General features: G+C 39.0%; 1 protein-coding gene across 1 annotated transcript in view; it reads right to left on the reverse strand.

Moving 5' to 3' along the window:
• Positions 1-9,675: 9,675 nt before the first annotated feature.
• The window catches only part of ANKRD44 (ankyrin repeat domain 44), a 141,883-nt gene continuing 126,494 nt past the window's right edge, over positions 9,676-25,064 (reverse strand). The window contains exons 20-29 of the mRNA XM_068407361.1: positions 21,849-21,927; positions 20,688-20,805; positions 19,415-19,631; positions 18,591-18,678; positions 16,568-16,651; positions 15,118-15,263; positions 14,581-14,663; positions 13,344-13,426; positions 12,135-12,226; positions 9,676-9,941 (exon numbers count right to left, since the gene is read on the reverse strand). Of these exons, the coding sequence (XP_068263462.1) occupies positions 9,676-9,941; positions 12,135-12,226; positions 13,344-13,426; positions 14,581-14,663; positions 15,118-15,263; positions 16,568-16,651; positions 18,591-18,678; positions 19,415-19,631; positions 20,688-20,805; positions 21,849-21,927 (1,256 nt within the window). The remainder of the gene's footprint in view (positions 9,942-12,134; positions 12,227-13,343; positions 13,427-14,580; positions 14,664-15,117; positions 15,264-16,567; positions 16,652-18,590; positions 18,679-19,414; positions 19,632-20,687; positions 20,806-21,848; positions 21,928-25,064) is intronic.

Below are 25,064 nucleotides of genomic sequence, written 5' to 3' on the forward strand. Positions count from 1 at the left end.
TGCAAATGAATGCAATTATGTCTCTTTTAAAGTTGCACATTGGTAAAGTAAACCTAGCCTTATACTACAGGGGTGGGGGGAAGCATGTCAAAACCCAACCACTTCTGCCAGGACTTGAGAATTTGAGGGCAGAAACTGGGGCACCTGATACCAAAGCTGAACCTCAAGAACAGGGTTATGTAGGTGACTGCCAGATGACAACTATTACATCAGGGTAAGTTACAGACACAGCATGAATTCTCTTTTTTACAGAGATGTAGCCTGCAATGGGAATTTAAACAATACAAGTAACCACCTGAATACGGCTCGTCAGCAAAAATAAACTCATGATACTTTGGGGTCTTTGTTTTGTTGTTGTTTTCAGAGTCAGTTATGTGGCCTAGTGACAAACAACCTGGTTTTGTAACACCTCAGGATCCAATTTACACAGTCAACTGTCATCTTAAAAAGGCCGTATTTCTTGTATTAAAAGAACGAAGCAAACAACTAACCACCTAACCTATCACATAACTTATTCACAGGATTACGAATTCCCAAAGAGAATAAAATATCTTTGAACCTGAGGGCTAGGTGATGATTAAGTCTTAGACCAGTAAGTTATGACTCTGAGAGCCATGACACTGCTTTAAACCAAATAAGTAGTGAGCAAGAAAACAGTTTATAATTCTGAGTTTCTAAGATACAGATTTTAAAAATTTCTACGAATGTGAATACACTTGTTCTAGCATTTGATTGCTTATGTTATGACAATTCAGAGACAACTAAGATCATTAAAAATAAATTTATTACAGTGTAATTTATATTTTAAGGAAACACTTTATTTTACAGAATAAGGTCAAAACTAAACTCAGTTTTGCATCAGAAATCTTCTCTAAAGTCTCTCCTAATTGCTTTCTCGAAACAGAAGCATCTCTATTTCGGATATTTCTGTTGTTTCTCTCAACTGCATCTACAGTAAAGGTGACTTAGATTTAATTCCCTGCCCACACACCCCCTTTCCCTATTCCTGTTCTTCTTTGTCTCTTCTCAGCTAAAGACTATTTCTTTTCTCCCTTAGCCTTCAAATTGTTTGCCACATTGGTTATTTGCAACCTCTTCTTATGATGTTCGAGATATAAATTTAAAACGTATATTCTATAATATATATATTCTATTTTTATAATATTATATAACAAAATACACAGAGAGAGTGTGCTTAATTTCTTCACCATGAACAAAAAAGTTAAGCTTTGTTCAGCGCTGATGTCTTCAGATCATCCTTTTTATGTTCTTTCCCTTTTCTCCATCTCGCCTTTCCAACTTTCACTGACCTCACTGTCCCTTTCCCATTCCTTTCTACTGTTCCTTTTTCAAAGGCTTTCAAACTTCTGTGAAAAAAACTTAAATTAATCAGTTTCCATTACTAAACTAAGAGTGCCATCAAGGTATGTTTATGTGACTTCCTCACATATCAAATCAAATATTCTTCCACAGCATCTTCCTGCTTCATTGTCTTTTCATGAACTTTTACAGAACACAAAATTAACGAGTTGCCCTTCTTTGGGTCAATGTCGAAAGCAAAAAAACTACACAATCCATGAGAATTGTACTACCAAAATATCGGGGTTTTCGGTAACTCACAGTGCTCAAATATTTTAACAAAACGGCAACGCATAACTCCAAAGGAAAACAGACATTCATGTTCCATGACAGTGGTTTTAAATTCTGAATTCCCAAGACAGTGGTTATATAATTGATTGCAATGAGCTACAGTAACTTTTTACAATGTCAGTGCAGGCTTCATTTTTCACTCTGGTTCCCAAAGAAATTAAGCTTATGTGAAAAAGTCCTCATTACTAACATCTGAATCTCTTACCAAGCTTAGCTGAACAGGACAAGGGTAAGTTAAATTCAAATACTGCAATTCTACAACTCATGCACAAAAGGATGATTAAGTACAAAAAGGAAAAAAAAATCCAAACTGATTCCAGTACTTAGTATTAGCTTGACTGTGAGCTAACCCACACTGTTAGACACAAAAGAAAGGAAACTTCTTATGTTTAATTGTTCAAACAGTTATTTGTTTTGTAATGTGATACCCAATCCAGAAGAGAGGACAGGTACCTTTCACCTGAAATTCCTACCTTGTGGTTTCCTACCAGTGCCAGCATTACAAAGACATTAAAAATTAAACAACTCCTCCAACAATAAAGAGGTACTTGAAAAGTATCGTGCCTTAGCAAACACAGCCAAATTCATAATTTCTTCTCCGACCCCCAAAAAGTACTGTTTTCCACACGGTAAAAGTGATTATTCAGGGAACAGAAATTCTGAGAGGCAATACAGCCAGCATCGACTTCCATCTCCTGCATGGAACTACTGCTTACCCTTAAGCCTTGCACCTCTTACCAGCACAACACTCTGCCTGAAGGTGCTTAGAATTTAAGCCCTGACAATGAGTAAACACAAAAGATGCGTGGCGGCAGATGAGAATTTCAGGCAACCGCCAATAACAACACACAGACTTTGCTAGTAACTTTCTGTTGGTTGGCTTCAGATTGAAGTAGGTTTTGGCTGCTAGGAGATCTGAAAACTTACCACGTAGTATTTAAGTATTTATAGCTGCTTAAACAATTTTGTCCTACAGCACTGACAAAACAACCCTTGTAGCTATACCAAGGTTCTCTTTTCTAGGCTAACACGACTATGTCAAGGTTAGCAAATGAAGGTTAATAGGTCCAAAAATTAACTTGCTGCTTCATTACCGATTTAGGTACTAAGTTTTGCTTTAAGATCTTCTTTACTGTGCAAGCCAGCTTGGAACCTGCTTCAGAACACATTATTATTTAGAATACTTCATATTTTTTCCAACACAGATTATATCCTAGATAATGCTAAATGAATGTTTAGGAGCCAACAAGTTATGCTTCGGGATGCTTTTAACAGGACAGAAAATCCTGTAGTAAGAACTACTATTAAAGAGAGAAGCTGTGTTCTAACAACCCCATGCAGTATTAGTAGTGAAACTACATACACTCACATATTTACATCCTCCCGCTATTAAGCCGTAATACCGCGTCTGGAAAACAACAGTTCCATCAGCAGCCCTCGCTCTCAAACTGATCCAAGGTTTTCAAAGAGGTCTTCGACGAGGTTTCTAAAAGGCTGTGGCAGCAAAGCGAGAGGGAGTTCAGGCAGGTTCACAAGTTCTCCCACACACCGTGGGACCGTGCCACCTACACAGTGCTCACGGGGAAGACTTCGCCCTACTGTTCGCTAGCTTGAGAAATACGCTCATATCTGAATCTCAGTCATTCACTTTTCTGACACGTTAGTCACAAAAAGGAGCAAGAAGTACAAGACACGACCTCCTGGGCGCTAACAGTGCTGCGAGCGCTGCCAGAGGACCTGGACCAGCCTCTTCCTTTGCAAAAGCTCGGATGAGCATTTGACCGGTTCCAGCAGGGCTACAGGTAACTACAGGCTTTGCGGGTTAGAAGATTAGAAGCGTTTCTACTCGTTGTCTTCTGCACAGGCGGCAGCACACAACGCCGCGTTACCTTACGGGCAGCTTTTCCCTTCCGCAGCTATCCAAGGTGCACCAGGACATGATGCAGCCAAAGCAGCGCGTTTTGCCACACACACCCCGACCTCTCCCAGAAGCCGGAGCTATGTTCGCCCCGCGTACAGCCCGCCGCACGCCGCGGCCGCCTCAGGGAGCGGCCAGCCAGCTAACCCAGAAGCGAGCGGAGCGGTCGGGAGCCGCCCGGCGCGGCGGCTCTCCCGCGGCGGAGCGCGGTCCTTTCAAGGCAGCGCGGAGGAGGAGGGAAGCCACCGCAGGGCTGCGCCTCACACCAGCGGCCCCCGGCTCCCGGCCGCGGCGATGCGGGCGGCGCCGCCCCAAGGGCCTCCGTGCAGCGCGGGGCCGCCGCAGCCCGCCCAGCGCGGCACCTGTTGTACCGCCGCCCGCCGCCGCCCGCCGCAGCACTCACCAGGTACTCGGGGTACTCGTACATGTAGGTCATGCTGCACCGGTTCTCCTCGTAGAGGAACAGCACGTCCCGCACCCCCAGCAGCACCAACGCCGCCAGCGCCCCGTAGAAGAGCGCCGCCACCGCGGGCAGCCGGCGGCCCGCCCGCCCCATCGCGCCCCGCCGCGCCGAGGTGCGGAGCGGGGCCCTCGTCCCGCCGCGGGCTCTCCGCGCACACAGGCACGGCGGGGCGGGGAGCGCCACCGCCCGGGAGGCGGAGCGGGGCGGGCGGGCTGGCGCCACAACCTGGCCGCCGCCGGGAGCGGGAGGGCGGCCGCCATGTTGGGAAGGGCCGGCGCTTGGCCCTCAGTCTGAGGGGGTCCGTCTGCCATGTCGCGGGCGTGGGAGCCATGACGGGGAGGTCAGGATCCTACCTACGGGCTTTCCCCCGCCGGTAGCTTGGCGTGTCCGCCATGATAGGGAGGTCAAGTCGCCCCACCGCCGCGGCGGCGCGCCTGCTTGTCCGCGTGCGGCCCGCGGGGCGGCAGCTGAGGGGGCGCCGCCCCGGGCTGAGGCCTCTGAGGAGGTTCCTACCCCTCGCCGCGCCCCCAGCCGGGCCTCAGGCGGTGCCGGCGGCTCGGCGGCGTTTACGGACTCTAAAATGCCCTCAAATGCCCCCCGGGTGGGCCGATGGAGCGGGGCCGGAGCCGCGTCCCGCACCCAGCGAGCTTCAACCACTCAACACGTAAAAGACAGTGTTGATGGTGGCTGGTGGTGTTTAAGGGTTTATTTTTTGTGGGTTTTGTTTGTTTGCTTTAATTAAGCACTTGTAACAACTTACTATCTTTTACTATCTTTAGGCACTCTTCTTCACGGGATATTAGTCTCTGTGGGACAGCCAGCCCACCCTGATGCAATGACATAACCCACCGTCGCCGGTGTTGCTCATCAGTGAAAACTAACAGTAAAATATTTAATATCTGACAAAAAAATGTTACTACTCTTTTTCAATCTGCAAAGCAAGCAATACAAACATCAACTTCCTAAGACATAGGGTAGTTACATAGGAGGGAGTACAAAGAAGAAATACATAGTTGCATTTTCATCTTATTCACTGCTAAATACTTAAGCCTTTCCCCCTCCTTTAAAAGAAACAAAATTTACTCAGTTTTCCAACAGTATTTGTACCATTTTTATTTGTAAAAATAACCATCTGAATGCATTGCAAGAGTAGTTTACAGTTAGGGTTCTTCATTACATTAATACAGCATTCAGTAGTTGAAAAAGTTACTAAACTGTGCTTGAGAAGATTCAGGTTGAATTCCAAGTCATTCACTGAAGTAAGTCTTTTTCCTCATTTCATAGGTGACATTTACCCAAGTCCTTAAACTTCAATTTACAAAAGCAAACAATACCGACAAACCCCACTGAAACCATCAAACAATATTTTATATTGTTTATTACAAATGTTATGCAAAATATAACACTGGCACCAGATTCATACCACCATGGTTTGTAAAGATATATTGCACATGCTAAAGCATAAAATATAAGACAAAACCTATAAAACATAAGGTATTGGCTTTAATATGTAGATCACTGCATAAGAAACGCATAAAATTACATTTTATACACACACTCAGATTGTCACTAGTTTGAAACGCCCTTTCCTATAACACTGACCTACGGTTTGCTTTTTGTGTAATAAGAAAGCATTTTCAGCACTGCAAAAATTATACATTATTCCTATAGAAATTTAGCATATTAATTTTCATTTCAATGCAGGTAGAACATACGAAAAGAAGAAACACTTTATACATTCAAAGAAGGCCTGAAATGAAAATTTACTGGTAATATATTGCTTTTATAACACTCAAATGAAAAAAAAAAAAGAGACAAGTTTCACAAAACATTTCCATAATACACAAATATAAAAAGGCACTCTAATATTTCTTACATGACTAAGAATAAAAATCACAAATTTTTTTAAAAATCATCCTCAAGATACATAACCAAGTTTCTCAACAGTACAATGGATAAACAGTTCATTTCATGTGTTTGTTCTAATTCAATAATCTGGCAGTTGTTTACTGCATAAAAGTACCAAACACATTATGGTGCCCTTTTAGTAGCGATGAACAGAAATCCCCTGAGCTATTTCACAGCAATTTCAGGCAGTCCGGAGGTTGTAACTCAGTATTTATGAGAGAGACTTGGGACCCCATCCTGCTATGGATTCCACCTGCAGCTGTGGTTAAAATACAGGATGAAATGATCCTGCTAAGACATGCAGGCAGGCAGCTGCCCCTCCCCAAATACCCTTTGCTTGGAGCAGACACAGAAGTCGTCCACGTACTGTAAATTGCAGGATCCAGGGTTAAGTGCAACAATTATGTATGATTAACTCTACTCTTGTAAAAAGTCCACAGAAAGGCAAGGGGATTATTTACAAGAGTAAAATTATTCCCATGCTTAAATATCTGCCCTAAATTACAAATTTATTTCTACATGTGATAAATTATATTACAGATTAATGTACTAGCATACAAAAAAAGGGATTCTGGTATCTCAGGTGAGATGTGGGACAGGCCAATACTGAGTGCTTCCAAGTGTCTTGCTCATGACAGATTTCCTCCTAAATACACCATACTCAAAACATGACTTTCCCAATGCCCTTAAGACGCTAACAAATCCTACGTTTCTATGATTTCTGGAATATTGCATACTTACATCGTTGTTAGTTTACAGAAGAGTTTAATCACTAAAGTTTAGGTTTGGTTCCTAGAAGGAGCAAAGTAATTCAGTAATCACCTATGCTTCCATAATGTTGTACACCTCATTAAGAGGCAGCAGTTGTTGTGCTATGCAACTACTAGAGTTACAAGGTGTTGCAAATATACCGAAATATTTTCACAGTAACTCTGTATGGTAGCAAGTAAAAACACTGGAATTTTTTAAATGGCTGCTTAACGTAATACAACATCCTCTTTGGAAAGAGGTTTTCTCCTAATGAAGCAACTTCATGTAGGGTAGCGTAACTTTCTGTATTTCAGGGTTAAACTTATAACTAATCCTGCCAAGGAGCCTCCCTACATCTCTGGTTAAACTAAGATTAAAAGGCCAGTCCTGCTGTTAGACAGGTGTTAGCCATTTCCCATTTGTTTATTTGTTTTCAATGTCATCATTCCACATAAAAAAAAAAAGCAAAATTTGGGATTTCTATTCATTTCTGAACAGACACCACTGAAAACTTTAACAACTGATCTCTCCTCTTATTTTCAGTGCTTAAAGTAAGGTGGTTATTGCTATTCTGCAACTCTTAAAAGCAAAAACATTGAGAAAAATCAATCATAAAAATGTTATTCTGTGCTATTTCTGAGGAGAAAACCAGAGTTTCAGGTGCTCTGTCATTCTACTGCAGGAAAATATGGAGTTGAGGGAAAAGAAATGTTCACCTTTAGAGACACTATCCCTTGTTATTTTTTTTGTGGTAAACTTTTGAAATCTGTTAATGTTCAAGGAAACAATACTTAATTTTACCTAACGTTCAAGGAAACAATATGCAATTTTAGCAAGGCAAAATAAACTTAATATATAAATATTTTTCCTAATTAAAGAACTGGAATCTGCCAATACATTTTTAACAATTCAGTGGAACATGGCTAAAAACTGCAACTAAAATAAAACGTTTCATTTACCCTGCCAAAAGCGCGCACTGAGGACGCTCATCTCATCCTCCCAGCACAGACGCAGGCCTGCAGACAGCCCGAGCGTGACTCCCGGGAGCTTTAACACCTTGACTCCGTGCTGCATTACCTTTGCTCCTCTTTACTGTAGCTCTACAGCGTTCTCTCACTTCTCTAGCAAGGGCTTGGATCCCTTTCTTATGCTCTTAAAAATGAGGGATGGTGTTTTGCTCTCTGCTTTTTACCGATATAACCAGTGGACTTGATCTTTGCATTCCATACAAGAAGATGGGCGCCCTCCTGAAGTGCACCAGCCCGTCCTTTTTCTATTCAGGCCATCAGTCTTGCCTAGATTCACATTTCATTTGCATAATGCCAAATAGTACGCACAAACGCTAACTAGGAGAACAAGCCATAGTTATTTTTCCTGGGCATTTGTTTCATTTCAAATAAATATAAACACATTTACATTAAAAGTATATGAACATATTCTTTAGTCTGGGAAAAAAAACCCTGTGGTCAACACATCATCAGTTACAAACGTCAAGTTGAAACCTGTGTCATAAAATGTAAAATTCACTCGAGACTACTCATTACCTCAAAAGTTTATATTGTTATGGTTTAGAAAAACTTCTTCATTATGTCACTCACATTTGAAGAAAAAATAAAAGTAGCAAAGTCTTCCATTTAATTACTGAAGCATTTTGGTCCTCTTGGTACAGCTGGTTAGTTCATGATAGCTTTTTGTTTAGGTTCTTTTTTGTTTTTGTTTACAAAGTCTCATTCTTCCTTTTGTACATCTGTTGCAGAGGAGGGTCGTGGTCCATTTGACCTAGAAACTTTGGCAGAAGGAGTAAACATATTCACAAAGCTGACATTGCTTTAAAAGCTGGTGACAACAGGCTTTTTTAGCATGTATCTCCGATCTCCTGCACAGTACACTGCTATGTTTTCTCGTGTTTGGTATTTCAACTTTTGGTGTTATGCTTTCATTGCTTTACCTTTGCTCTGTTAATCCAAACACTGGCAAAAGTATTTTAGAATTTGATACTGTTTACAGTAAAAATAAGTTATATTTAAGCATAGAAAAGGAAAAAAAATCCATTTAAGTTGGCAAGTCATTATAAACTTTTACATACACCTTCGTCTACACCTGATTTTTTTTCTTTTCTTTTTTTTTTCTGATACTAGATTCATGGTTAATGGCTCAGGTGACAGAAACGTTCAACGACCCTAATTCTGTAGTGCAAATAAACCATACATGTTTGTGCTGAATTGAAAAAAAAAAACAAGGGCCAAGTGATTTTCATTTTACACAAGTGGTTCCCCTAATGACTGTGGGGAAATATGGTGAGACAAGTAGAATTTGGCCTTAAGAGTTTATAACTATATTTTTCTAATTGTGTGATGCAACTAAGAACTGTAAAAAGTGCCTTCTGTACGTTTAAGTGCTTAATACACGCAGAATGTAAAAGGTTTCATTTCCTGTACAAAAGTAATACAGGCAGTTTTAAGATTTGCAACTTTACCTTTGGTTTGTGTAAAAAAAAAAAAAAAAAAAAAAAATCTAATTAACAGAGCCCCTGGAAGCAGGAAACAGACAAAGAGAGGAAAGGGGTGATGCTCAAATCTATGAAGGCTACACTGGAAATATGTTTGTGTGCTAAAGGTACAGCCAAACATGTAAGAACTTTTTACAAACAGTTCCCTGTTTATTTGTGCTGTCAAAAAGAAAAAAGGCATTTTCTCTTTTTCTATTTAAAATAAGAGGTAGAGACTTTCCATAGGGGCACTTAGGGCCTAAAGAAAACATCAGGAAGCTGAAAAGCTGCAGAACGTTAATGGGAATACGTTCCAGTAAATCCCTCTAACTTTGTTATTTAAAGGCTCAATTCTCATCAACACTAGAAATCTTTCGATACCTACTTGTCAAGAATAATAGTTAAAACAATATAGGTGTGGAATTTAAGCTCTTTAGAAAGACAAAGATAAAGCTGAAATGAAATAATAATGAAAAAAAGTTTCTGAATACAAAAAAGTCAAAATGTTTCAGAATCCGAATCATTTTCATTGTACCCATCCTCTGTTCCTACGTTATTACTCAAGGGCTTATTGTAAGAGTTAACGCTACCCATACTGGAGCCATCGCAGAGATGTGTCCTGCCCAAACTGTCTTTTTTAAAACAAACGAAGTTGAAAGCCGTCATTGAACTGGAAGGAGAAAAAGGCATCATGGTAGCCAAAATGAGTGCCAGGCAGTCAGCCACGTCTTTGTTAGGAGCGCAAGCCAGGGCTGGCGTATGACCTGGGCACAAACGCAGACAAGGCAATGGTTAGTACTGAGGGTACTGAGAATGGCACCGAGCATTCCTCATAGACATCTCTAGGGGATGTCGTAAGCAGGAGATGTATGTTCGGTTACAATCATGCCAGGCAACAGGGGTAGGTTACGTATTTCATATTAGACATGCTGGGAAAATACACGCTTTATGGAGCATTTAAATCACTGTGACCACAACAAGCGCTACTTTTTTAAAATCAGGCAGCAAACAGACTTCACGATATGAATAAAAGCACTTGCTAAACACAGTTCTACCGCACAGACAGTATGATGAACATGGGGCGTACAGCATCAGGGACAGAAACTGGCTTCAGTTTCTGTGCATATGAACAAGTCTCATTCTGAGAACAACAACTTTCATTAGAACATAAAATATATTAGTTTAAAAATATTTTGAAGTAATAAGCAAATCATTTTAAAGACTGATCAGATGAGTATCTACTCAACTCAGAAAGCCGTTTACTTAGGAATTAAATTACGAGAGGAAAGAATTAGACCAGTGCACATGGTACATGTATAGTGGGTATAACTACATGGATGTTTAGTTACCCGAATTTACATTATGTTAGAAGAATAATGACTGTATTCAGAAAGCATGGCATACACTTTAAATACAAAGTTAATATTCTACAGATGCCAGTACAACAAAGAACTGGAGAGCTATTAGAAGTTTGTCTCCACTGCAGTTTAACGTGGCTCCTGTCCAAGTGCTGCCCCTAAAGCAGCTCTTCACATACACAAAATCTTGGAAACCAGTACGCTGATTACACTTCCTATCTATACAGTTTGCAGGTTGCTGTGTACTACTCCAGCACTTTCCAACAAATCCTCCTTTATATGAAGAGCAAACAAATTCTTTTGAAGATGGCTAAATCTTAAGTGCTGCACCAATAGTAATCTGAGGCAACGACCACTACTGATATCCTACTGCCTCAAGTAAGCTGAGAACGCCTGCAGTGTAGACGAGTTTGGTGGAGAAATGTTAGCACAGTTTTGTAGCAAACTACCCACATTTAAGCACTGACTGCAGTGAAAGCATACCCTAAATGGAATTTGCTCTTCTACTGAGTTTCAAGCATGAATATTCTTTAGAATTGTACTTGTACTAAGATTGTACTTAAACTTCTCTCTTCTAAACTGCATATGCAGTTGTTCCTAGAAAAAATAAATGTGTATCAAATTTAAACTTAGTTTTCACTCGTTATGTACATGTAAATTAGCTGGATCTGTATGTATGATTTTAATGATAAAAACTGTGGCTAGAATCTAGTCTGGTTCATTTCTCTGTCCCCTATCTCTAAAATGAGGTTAGGGCCAGATGACTTCAGTGGAACTCAATCATGCAAGTATATATAGTAGCATTTGGTTAACAGTAAATACTCACCACTCAGTTCTTTTCATCCATAGATCTCAAATGTCTTGCAATGGTGGGTGAGTGTTATTATTGTTATGTTACAGATATGGGAAGATGGAGGTACGGAATTATTACATTAATGCCATGAAGTCAGTATTGTAAGAAAGACCAGCTTATTTCAGGAAGACATTTTTTAAAACTTTAATTATAGAAGCACAGCCCTCTATGGGCTTTATAATGTTTAAGGAAGGACTTCATTGAGATCTGAAACAAAATTATCAGATTTATTAACTAATCATGTATTTTATGAGGCAACAGTAATTTACTCGCATCTTGGCTTAGGTCAGACAATTGGAAAGCACCAGCTTTGATCTCAGAATGAACTAGGACACAATCAAACATACGTTGATGGTTTTCTTCCTACCCATTAAAGCATGCGCTGACTGAATGCATAATCCTTAATTCTTCTGCAAGGCGTCAGAATTATCCGGTGCCACTTGCATGTTTAGGAAATTCAAGTTACCACTGCACTCAAGCATTAAAAAAGACTAGCTGTTGATAGTACATGCAAAATGAACAGTAAAAGGGACCACTGTGATGTTTAGAATACATTTTTATATTCAAGAAAAATAAATAGTATCTTTCTTTTTTTTAATAGGTACTCACACAGCTCATTGTCTGTTCTTGGAAGGATAAAAGCATCAATGATGTCTATCATCAGCTTTTAAGTCTATTGCTTCGATCTGTTGTAAAATTACCTGTTAGGTCCTACTGAAGATTCTCAAAGTGTATTATTTACTTACCATTTTCATCTACTGCTAGGACACATGCCCCTTTGGCTAGCAACTCTTCAACCACCATCTTTAAGCCGTTCCGTGCAGCAATATGGAGAGGTCTACAAAAACATAACAACTAAATTCAAATACAGTTTAAAACAGACTTTCTAAAAGAAGTGAGGTAATGCTTAAAGCATACCCAGCATCAGAAAGGGAATGTTTTCCTTCTTTGGATCATTACAATTATATTGTAGACATTACATTACATTACAGCCTTTAAAATAATCCTCATGTTCCACATCTATAAAACATACGTGTAAGAAAAAAATAATTACCTTTACATACACAAAGATTGCTTAGTACTTTCCAGTCTAAAGGCTTTCTTTAAAAAGCTCTCATTTTTCCACTGTTTGCAGCACACAATTGACAATTAAAAGGAAAATCAATCTAAGACTGAAGAAATGCCTTAGTTCCATCCTTCATTCTGGCTACTACAGACTGTTCAAAATCATTGTATTGCCTTTTTATCCTTCAGTACTCTATTGCTGATCTCTGTTACTGCAGAGCAGCCGGAAATTAAAAATAACCACTGGTTTGCTCCTTTCCTGGGCCAACACCCAATGCTCCTGTTTGGGGGCAGCTAGTGTGACAGGAAAAACAATTTCATATGGGAAGGGGGAAAAAAGGGCTAAGATGGAATGAATTCTTCTGCAAGCACTAGATGACCTGCCACCTGAACTCGTGGTTCGATCTTCTCTGGGATTCCCCCATACCAGTCAAACAGTTGCAGCTGGAATAAGAATATCGATGGTTCTAACTCTGCTGATAATGTATGGTATGGAGGGGAGTCGCATATAAAATATCCCCTAAAAAAAACACTGAAAATTAAATGTACCACCTTAAGTCTAAATAAATTATATAGATTTAAGGTAAAGCTTGAAAAACTAGTAAATGCCAGATGTATACTTACACATTCACATGAGTAATAGACATTTTGATACAGTCTTCAAATAAATGACCTCACATAATTTTTCCACCACATCATGTATAGAATTGGCATCAAAGGAATCAAAAGTGAAAATGCAATACAAATCTGGTCTTTTCAAGGGCAAGCACTCAAAAAAATCAGAAATTAACTTTTTTGTTCTATGAAAAAATTGGAGACATTAATTTGAAACGCTAAATCGGAATCTTCTAGTAAATCAACTGAACTTGAGAGGATCAAGCTATACTTACGTCTGCAATGCATTATTTTTTGCATTAATAAGGCTCTGTTCTTGTATCTTGTCAAGTATTAACAAGGCACATTTTTCATGACCCTGTAGGTGGGGAAGAAAAACCAAATAGTGTTAATTTGCTGAGGAGTTTGAAATTGAGGCAGTAGAAATGTTACATATAAAAGTGAAATTTAATAACTCAATTCAAAATACAAAACATGCTACTCAGTTTATAGGGATGTGTAGTAGGTGAACTGTAGGAGCCTTAAAATACCATTTACAATCCGCCACGGCTAGGATGCTTTAGCACATTTAGAAATTTCGACATTCACCTGTCTCTCAGCCCTCCCTTCGTTACGTATGAATTCACCTCCCCAGCTTTCAGAGAAGACTGCTATTTCTCTAGAGAGAGCATTCAATGGATTATTTATTAGAACTACATAGAAACGTAGAAAGAGATGGTTTAATCTCAGAAACTAGTACTATACTTGCTGGATCTTTAAATGCCTTTCTGTATTATTAATAAGCTCCTACAAAATCCCTTCCGTGTGAAAGCTCTAGCAATGAAACTTTGGAAACAATACAGATCTGGGCCTTATTTCTGATTGTTTCAGCACAGCAAGTCACATATGCTGAGCCTACAGGTGAACAGCTGCCTGAAGGACCTTGAGAATTCAGGGAGGCTCATGTGTCTGCAGAAACTGGAGTAATACTATCACACTGGAGTCCAGTCTGTGGACAGGAGCAAAAGAAAAAGCCCAGGAGAGGGAATCCCATGGGCATTTTTTCTTGCAGAAACAGCAGAGGCAATTGGTATTAAGAGGAAGAAAGGGTGGGAAAAGACATCACCACCAATCTAATCAATGCCTCTGGTTTTACTGCTACTCTGTTAAGGGAGAATTTGGGGTTCCTTCCACAGAAACTGGAGAATAAGAAAAAAAGAATAAATACTTTTTTTTTTCTTTGCCACTGAACCTATGTTGAGCTATTTTACAGTGAGATTATTTGGTAAAATCTCAAAGGATTTTCCATTATTTCTTAGTGTCACCTCCTTATGTTTCAGCTGTCATAAGAAGTATCCGTATTTCTCAATTTACTAAACCTTGAAATAGACTTGAAAAAAAGCTTGGAACGATGCTCCCTTCCTCACCACAAGTTTGACCATCACATTCCCACTGCAGAAAAAATTTTAGGAGCGTAAACACACACATACATACAGAGAAGAGAAGAGAAGCATACAGAAGTCTTCAACTTACTTTACTGCTAGCCAAGTGCAAAGATGTATTCAACTCCTTATCTTTTAATGTCAGGTCAGCCTTGGCAATGTTCACCAAAAAGTCTGAGGTATAGAACAGAAATCAATGAACAAACCCAAGGGGCAGACAAATACATAAAAACAGAGGAAAAAAATTACTATTTCAATATACATGGTGCATCCATGCTAATCAATTAAGCCTTTATGTGATGTAAGCTTTATGAACATGAAATGAAAATAACGAATGAGAATAGACTAATCTTGTGCAGTTAATCAGCAAGCAAAGGCAGAGCTAACAGCTCATTCACTGTGCCCCAAACTGTCAAACGTATATTCATCTTAATCATTTCTTGCTGAGAAACAACGACTGAGCAGAAAAAGAATTTTTTTACAGATGTGAAGGTAGCTTCTTATAGACATCCACACAATTTCTTTTTCTTCCTTAGTTTTCACAGGAAAAAAAAAAGACTACCTATTTGGGAGAGTAACTGCAGTAGCACTCACCCTTCAAGACGAACAGAGGCAAGGATGTACTTACCTACAGCACCTACATGACCGTTTTGAGCTGCCATCATGAGAGGTGTTTTCCCTGCGTGATCCGCAGCGTTCACTTGTGCGCTGTGACTCAGGAGGAGCTGGAGGCACTCCACGTGGTCCGCGAAGGCTGCTGCGTGAAGGGGCGTTCTGGGGGGAAAGTAACACGACCACAGCTGTTGCTAAAGAATGACAATATTTCTGTTTACTTCCCTTCCCAAGAACCTGAACGTGCAAGGCATTTTTAATTTTTTTTTTCCTGTGAAACTTTGAGTTATCACTAGGGGAGCGTTACAGTAGCAGCATCTGAAATAAGTTAAATAATATTTACTGTGTCTGTCCTGGTGCAATATAAAGGGAAGGATAAGGTGGATATGATACTGTGGAGAATCTCATATTAGCAGCATATTTATTTTAAAGGAGCATACTGCATAATATGAGAAACAGTATAATCCCTCATTCTTATTCATCTGATTTTATTTTTTTTAACAAGCCTAAGATGGGAGGAACTACCAGAAAAGAACAGATCCATTATTTAAAAAAACTAAAGTTATTTTAAGTTATAGTCAAAAATACTGCAGCAACAAGCTACAATAACAGTATGACTATAAAAGGCAGAAGGAATTCTGCCCACTTTGAAGGTTACCAGTTTCCACAAGGCTGAGACACTAGAATTTGTTCGCTGTCTCCATGTGGCATTTTGGGTCTGAAGTGTGACAAATGGAGATGAAAGATAGTTGGTACATGACCCAGCTCATAGTGTTACCTCAAGTTTCGCTTATCAGTAAGGGTGAGGTGGTCTCACCCTTACAGGAGTAAGTAATCACCATTACTGAAGGTCTAGAATTTGTTTTAATTAATAGAAACAACAAGTATTCAATTTCTAGAATTTCAGCGATGTTAATTAAAAAAAAATAGATATATATACACATAGTGGTGAGATTATCAATGTGACAAACTCAGGATTTGGCTGAATGCATATCTCTTGCTCTATCAGTATTATTTTGCTGCGTAGTATTATGTTGCTGCATAGATGCACACACTTGTGTGCCCTGAGAACGCTAACATAACAGTAAAGCTTTTAATGAAATACTTCTGCATGTGTACATAGTATCACTCCATTTAGCAAAGTTAAACAGGTTTAAATATTTAACAAAGAAAACTGGTTCAAGGAAACAGTCTATAGTCATAGCTGTTCTAAACGAACAAAATCCTATTTCTTTTGTATTTCTTTTCATATGTGCTATGAAATTGAATACTTCATAGTATTCTTGCTTCAAGTGAGCCACCATTTAACTCCATTGCAGTGTAAACTGCTGTCTGAAAGAGACAGCATGACAAGTCTCAGCTCAGCCATATCAGATAAGGATTAGTTACAGAGGTTCAGAAAGAATTATGAAAAATACTAGATGGATTCATGAAGATGAAATGCAATTTGTTTAAGGAACTATTACCTTCCTTTGTCATCTGTGCAATTGACAATGCTGGCATCGATGGCTCCGATGAGCAGTGATGCACAGTTTTCATGATCATTGATTCTGCCAAAGAAAAGACATTTTCAAAAAGGTAAAAACTCTACATCTTTTCCCACTTTCCAATATCAATTTACCTCACATCCCAAACCAATATTTCTTATTGGCTCTTTGTAAGTTATCCTAACATAACTTTGCTGTAATGCTTTCAGTCACATTTCTGACTATTAATCATCTCTCCATTTAACCAAACTGCAGCTGCTACTATGAATTTCAGTCTCTGAAGCAAAGCTGATCCTGCAATCCACTATGCACAAAGGTAATTGAAAGTGCAGCACAAACCTCGGATTAAGACCTTAATACCTTAAAATCCTTTAGTCTAAATGTCAAACACACCTGGATCTGGAAAGCACTCAGTCAGAGATACCTACATATAGAAAGCTTTATTCTAATGGTTTAGGTACTGAAGCGCAGACCTCTTCCAGCTCACACATTTAATACTTTTCCTTGATGGATGTACTCAATTAATACTCCTTCTGGTTACTGTTACTTTGTCTCATTTCATTATGAAAATGAACAGTGTTTAGTAACACTATCGGGCATATAGTATAGCTAACACACACCCACGCTGGATTAGCAGCTGTCATTTTAAATTTGCATGCATTTTTGAGTTGCATGCATTTTTAATGGGTTTGAGAATTACACACTAGTTTAAAAGAATATAAATATTGAAAAGAAATTTTTCAAAGCCATCACTAGAAATTCAGATTTCAAATACTGTTTCAGACACAAATTATTTTATTTTAAGCAGAGTAAAACCAGTGCTTTAAATATGCTTTTATTTCTCTAATATATTGGGCTTTTTATAATTTCAACGTATGATATGTGACAAATTACTCTTCTACTTTCTAATGATGTGGACTGTAGAAGGGAAGCCTACACAATTGTAACTCCTATCATTACTTCTGGAAGACATTCATTCTTCTAGTAGAGCACAGAATAGAATACAGTCATTCTAATTGTGGGCAGAAATTAGGAAGGTTTGCATTTGTTTTTTCAGTGCTTAATTCCTTACTCTTCTGATGGCTTACATGTTTTAATCAGCATGTTAGGTCCTGCGAACTAAAGTGATCTTGTATTTTAAAAAAATGCAATAATGCATTTATGTTATGGAAAGTTACAATTTTGCTCTATTAGAATCCTTCCCATATGAAAACATATTGCTTTATTTGAATAAGGAATATGTATAAAATGTATGGAAGAAGACGAATAACTCATAATAGCCACCACCTTTTTGTTGTTCATAAGTAACATGAGAACTTTGGATACATAGTATGCCTCTATAACAATCAGTCCCTTTGGCTAGGACCTGGGTAAGGAGTACCAAACGTTCAAGATAGAGATTGTTGCAGAAGGAAAAAAGGCCATGAAGAAAATCAGTCTGGAAAACACGCAGCAGAGGACGGCTTGGAAAAAATATGGCCTGCATAGAAGACCGTTCTAGCATGGCACAGATTGTTGTTTCCAATCCTTCCTTCATTAACGCTTTGATCCTATTGCTCAAAAAGAATCATCTTGATTCTGACAAATTTCTTAACTTTCAGCCATTGGGTTTCAAAGGACCCTCAAAAGCTCGTACTTACACGGACCAAGGCACTATAGCCCAGGTCATGGCCTAAGAATGGAAAAGCTATAAAGTTCCAGCCTGTGTGAAGCAAAGGCATAGGGGTCTGTAGTTGTAAGCAAGGGGAAAGAAACTAGAAAGGGAGCAGAAATGCAACGATTTAATTACAAGTCAGAATTTCATCCAGTAGCCTAATATATGAAATTTATGCTAAACCACTTTTTTCTGTCACTTTTTCAGCAGAAGTATAAGCACAATTTTATGATCAGCTTTAAAATTATTTGCTCATGCAAATAATCTTTTAAATAAAAAAGCTTTCTTCTCATACTGTTACTTTTTCCAGGCATATCCCAAAGCATTTTACTGGAGATTTCTACTTACACAGCACAGTGCAACGGAGAGAAGCTATTACCATAGAATGTGCGGAAAAATTTTTGTTCCAATAGTACCTCTATGCAGTTTTCATGACCTATAAGAGACCAGACATTTCATGGTGTTGTACAAAGCAAAGTAATTCACTTAATTCATATTAGGCTTATACAGATTAGTATTTTACACCAAGTTCAAAGTTGAACACAATGAGTATATCGGCTCTCATGGGAGAAAATTATAAACAGGTGGGTTTTTTTTAAATGGCAGCAGCCAGACAGATCCAGGCTAATATTAGCACTTACTGAAAAAAAGGAAAGGAAAAAAAGTCTCTTTTTTATGTGATGTTATGTATGTTGTCTTACACATCTCCAAAGATGGTCTTAAATGATGGTATTAGGAAGCTTTATCCTTATATGAAGGAACCAGTTCAGATTATCCAGGTTATAATAATCAGTTCAGCTCAGAACATCCATCTATTCATGTGGTCTCTTGTATCAATAAATAAGGTGGTGACACCTCAAAGGAGCATTTCTGGCCCCACAGAAATCAAGGAGAATTTCATCACTGACGTCAGTAAAACCAGAATTTCACGCCGGCCTCCTGTCACTGGGAGCAAATGAGCTGCAAAGCCACTGGGAGGTGTTGCTGGAATTTCCCTGGCGTCTGAACTGAAGGGTGAACATAGCAAATACTAACTACAGAGAGCGAGTAGAGGGGAGATAATTTGCCCCTTCATTTCAAGCTTCTCAAAGCATTAGGCTGCTTTGTTACCACGTTTCCCTAAAACTGAGGCCACGTTTGAACTTGGCAGAAGTCCACAGGGAGAACCTTACCATTGTAACAAGCCCAGTGCAGCGGTGTATAACCTTGATTATCCTTCAAACTGCACTCTTCCTCTGAAAGTGCTATCTGCAGTAATTCGCTCAGCCAAGTGGCGTGACCCCGAGCTGCTGCGAAGTGCAGAGGTGTTCTGCCTCTGGCGTCTTTACATAAAATAGATACTTCTTTCTCTAACAGCATCTGAACGCACTCTTCATGCCCAGTCATAATCTGGTAACAAAGAAATGAGTAAAGAGGTTGACATAATACAGATTCTTGCCCAGGAAATACAGAATATGATTGATGCCTGTGAACATGAAATGGCCTGGATGGGATTCAGAAGGCAGAGATGAAAGCTCCTTTGCTCCCCTGAGTACCTCTGATAACTGACACACTGAAGTGTGTTTGGCACTGTCTTTCAAAGGCATTGATTCCTAGTCCGTGGAAGAGACTCCACAAAGTGAGGCACAAAAGCAAGGAGGAGTTTAAGACTAAGGAAACAGATGAAAAAGGGCTGAGGTTCAGAAAACCTGAGTCTGGCTTCTCAAAACCATGCATGAATGTGAGAGAACTGAGGAAAGAAAAGATCAAGAATATCATCAGAAATATGAAAAGCTGTTTTAACAGCTGGCCAGCTACTATCAGTGACCTCTGTATCATACACAGGGCAGCTTTGGTGTCTTGGTCATGCTCATGTATTGCTATCAATACAGAACAGAAATTCTGTGCCATAGCTTTTATGACAGACTTGTCCCGGACTCCTAAGCTGAACTGATCACTGCAGTTATCACAGGGTTCTGTATAAATATCATCTCTTGCCTCAACTTTGCATTGGGTAAGAACCTGACTCCTAGGAAAGATTAGATCTGCCTCAAGTTTCACTGCCTCCAGATCAAAACTTAAGGCTTACTTATTTACACTATCCTTCCCCCAGAAAAATTAAAATCCCTGACGGGTAGTTCTTTTAAAGAAATTATTTTCAGAATTCATAAGGTGCTCAGTTATAAAAATAATGTTTGTCATACTCAAGTGTCTAGAGCCAAGAAAAATTGGTCTAATCGGTATTTTATCTAATTAATTAAAGTGAATGTGAAATAAAGTCAAAAGTAGAGTATTACTGAGAGCAGATCTGTCCTGCTTTTTACTTCATTGACTGTGCTTGCTCATGTTTCCAATCAATTACAGTATTCCCTGTATTTAAATTCCAATCATTCAATATCCCTGTATTTATAAGTAAGTTGTAGTCACATTAAAACAAATAATTAAGAATCATAAAACTTAAGTCACCCCTCGGTGTAAAGCTGTGCATCCCAGGAGATCAGCTGCATCTACAGATGCTTCTTTTTCAAGTAATAAAGAAACAGCATCAATGTGCCCATATGCCACTGCAAGCATTAGTGGGGTTCTAGAAAAAAACAAAAACAAACCAGTCACAGCTATAAAATGACGTTCTACTTGCCACTGCTAACTTATAGGAACAGAGAAATCAGGAAGCCTTGCATTCCTCTCCGTTCCTGCCCACAAACCTGCTTCTTTCACCGTACTCATCTAACACCCAAGTGAAGACCTTTTGTATGAAATCATTAAGATGTTTAACAACCAACTACCACGACTGAAATAGAAACAAACTCATTTGTAAGCAATTTACAGAGCAACATCATTCAAGACAATCTGTTCTCTTAATAACCTACAATTATTGTCACCTCCAGCAACACAAGAGCTTTGCAATACCCAAGTGTTGTGAATGAACGTCCCTGCTAGTTACCAAAACGACAACAACCCAAAGCATTTCTTTTGCAAAAGCTGCGCAGTTGCTTAAAGGGGATGAAGGAACATGAGGAAATTCAAGCCAAAATTTGGACTAACATGTCTTCCATTTCTGAAAGGGATCTATTCTCCTTCTATTTTTAGATAAGACTAATACCATTTAAAATTACATGTACAGTCAGATATGTTCCAGGCATCCCAAATGAGCTTTTGAAACCATTCACATTTTCACTTTAAAAATATACTTTATTCTCCTCCATAACTGTCATTTAACAAGTAGTAAAATTTTTGTAGAAATATCTCAGATTCATGTGTCACCTCAAATAAACATTGTGTCCCACTGCACCAGCCTAATATACCAACTAAACCCTGAAATAGCGATGCTTTAGAAAGGAAAAGACTCTACAGAAACATCTCAGGAGCTTCTTAGTTTTTATTGAATCTGGCCCTCAGCATCTATGTAGAATTGTTTGAAGTATGAAGCAAAGGCTGAGATTAATGAATAATCTTTTCCACATGGCTTAGATCAACTGAATGTATACTTTGTAATCTCTGCCAAATTCTATAAGGAGAAGTGCAGGAAATACAGTATTTCAAATAAATGCTTTTTTTGGTAAGAAACCCAAGATATTATTTGAATCAGAGCTGAAAGAAAACCATCACAAAAAAAAAAAAACTTACTGTCCTTTGGCGTCTGTCACATCAGGGTTGTCTGCAACTTCGAGCAACAACCGTAAACAAGGCGTATGGCCATTAATGACTATAAACAAAAAAGTATGTTTAATTAAAATATGCTTAATTTCAGATACTTTTCCATTGGAATGCTTATGGATAAGAAATTTTCTTATAAACAAGGAAAATATTCCACAATATAATAAATTAATATTCCCACAATTTTCATTTAACTTGTGCTGATGAAATGGTGAGCTGGTTTTTTTTCCCTGACCTCAGTAAAACGAGGATTATTTCTCTTACATAAAAAACCCCAAACGAGTAAAACAGCAATGGCCATTTTCACTACTGAGCAGATTTCTGCTAAACCAGACAGCACTTCAAAATCCCTCAGAGCAAGCGCGCAGACAAGGCTTTCTGCGATCAGATTTGGCAGTATGTCGGCAAGGCTCGTTAATTCTGTGTGTGCCGGCCGAGCAAGTTCTTCAGTGCTGCTATGGAAAAAGAAGGATCTCTGGAGAACGACCAAGGAGACAAATGTCATATTCATAACAGCGCATCACACCAGAGACTCAAATTCCCTGTGGGTTTTTCCAGCATTTCTAGTTTAATGTTATTGGAAGCCACAGCTACTTCTCAAAAACAGGGTTTGCTTTTTAAAATGTAACCCATTGCTGTTGGAAAACAGCTCCAAGTTACTCCATTTTGCAGGGCCTGACACTGGAAACCCATCTGTGTGTCAGCTGGCTTAAAGGCTTCAGCTTTATACAACTCATGGGACGAACAGAACAGCATTTTCTTCTTTGAAAAGCAATAATTCCTGTCCTCAGTAGATATAGATTGTGTTTTTATTACAGCAAGTCATGCGTTCACACTGCCTACGCCCTGTGGGCTGAGGCAAAACCCTCAGACACCACCTATGTCACATCATTCTGGCAGAGAAATGGGCACACATCATCGCATTTAAATCACTCATCCAAAAATAACCTTAGTTGCTCTACCCAGAAAAATAAAAGACATTTTTAGTTATTTACCACTAAGTAATGCCATGTATATAACATGTAAACAGTTCTTCAGGGCTGATGAGTCACTGGCTTAGGTGGAAAAAAAACCACCCTGTTCTTTCTCCCAGCAAGAAGAGAAATCATCACTTGTTCACACCGACATCTGAAAAGGGTTTTGGTAAATGAGTTTTAGGACAGATACTCCCAGAAACACCTAGGAGCTGACCCAGCGAATGCTGAGCATTACAGACCCTGCAGGGAACGTTAGTTTTGCCAACAGAGCTACAACACTAGCACTGGGGGAACATTCGCAGTGGATTTCCCAAGCTAGCCAGAGGAAAGACTGGTGGTAATAAATATAAGGGAACATATAAGTTAGGCTAAGGAAATTCTCCATATTATGAGGTCAGAGGAAGTCTGTTCCCTGAGGGGGACAGACAGAAAAAAAGAAATCCTTCATTAGGTGAATTATTTCTCTGCTAAAGTTCCAAATCCCTTTACTGAATGGCGCTCTGCAGAATCCCGTAATCCAATCCACCACTTCACGTCTCCTTACCCGCTGCGATCAGCAATTGTGCTTGTGTAGCTAGAAGGAATGAAGGCAAACACGTTTAAGGGGATGGGCACACATGCCATCTTGTTTCTTTCCAGTGCACAGGAAATACACGCAAGTATTCACTTTTGTGTGTGCAAATGCGCGCTGTCACTCGAGGGATTAATTCAGCAAGAATTCTCTTTGATTTCTCAAAATATGCCAATTTACCTCTCACACTTGCACTGCAAATAAAACCCACTGAATACTGCAGTGGCACCACGCAATTTCCAATAGGTGGCATCATTTTTTGCTAAAACGCTCCTAAACAAAATGTATTGTTATGAAACAGCGTAATAAACATCATCAGTTTGCAAGTGCGCTTTTATAATAGTTGGAGATAGAAGCTTCACACCATACCTAATTTCCACAGAACTCCACATAGCTCTTGAGCGGAAGGTTCTAAATGTTGTCTTAATGGATATTTAACCAAAGTGCACTTATCTCACATTTGAAAGCCTCCAAATTCATGACAGGGAAAAATTTCCTTTACTAAGAGTTCAAATATTCAACCTGCCTGTGCCGTATTTTCCCTTCTGCTGAAGGTACATGTTCTCTCTAGTGTCTCATTCCTGTGGGTAGGGTTCTCTTTTCTTGCCTTTTTTTTATTTTAATACACACCTAACTTATTTTGCTTCACTGCAGATTGAAAGAGCATTTTGCTTGTATCCCTGGAAAATTTTTTTTACACTAAGAAGCAAAAAGTATCACAGAAAAGTCTACAATGAATCTTCCTACTGTTTTTACATGGAAGGCACTCACACTACAGTGATGGGAGCAATTAAAACAGAAAAATAAAAGAGAAAACAAAACCCCCACAATCAGAATTTGTGTGAAGGTAATAATTGTGCCTATTAAAAATAACACCTTCTATTCAACAATATACTCAATTCTATTCAACAGATCTATTTAACAAATGTATATTTTAAGTCAGAGCCGCTAATAAAAACATGGCTTTGTTACCATTTACCTACCTTAGTGCTGCAGAACCCGTACAATTCAGCTGTGACAACAAGAAACCTGTGTCACTGTAACCAAATCTTTAAATAAATGCAAAATCATTGCTATAGTGAAGATGTACCAGACAAAGTCACACCTTGTTCATCATCAGACCCCAAGCTATGTTTGAAGTGACTGTAGGAAAGCTCTTGACCAACACAGCTGCAGTTTTGTGGTGGCACAGATTCTTGATCTAAATTAATTAAACTAACAGTTTTAACAGGGTGAGGATCAGCTGGATTTAATATTTTGTGTTTTTATCAAAAACAACTAAAAATCCCTCTCATTGAATTCTGGTCTCAAATTTCTGATATGTAAACTCTGGCAGCACATCTCTATATCATTAGTTTATTGTGGGGAGTAATGTGTTCAGTTCTGATGCCAAATTTAAGGCGGCAGAAAGCATTTTTAGTATGCTGTGAAGATCCGTTACACACATGTTCTTCAGTACTGCAGACAAAATTGATAATAGCCTATTTGACCTTATGCTTCCAGGTTGCACATGTATGATCATATACAGGGAGCAAACTGGTATTAAAGGATGTATATGCATTTCAATCTAAGCAAGATTAAAAGACAAACAGACAGACAATTAAGTCTGGCCCTGAAGATAATTGTTACCCAATGACA

Source organism: Nyctibius grandis, chromosome 9 (genome assembly GCF_013368605.1).
Source record: "Nyctibius grandis isolate bNycGra1 chromosome 9, bNycGra1.pri, whole genome shotgun sequence".
Lineage (NCBI taxonomy): Eukaryota > Metazoa > Chordata > Aves > Nyctibiiformes > Nyctibiidae > Nyctibius > Nyctibius grandis.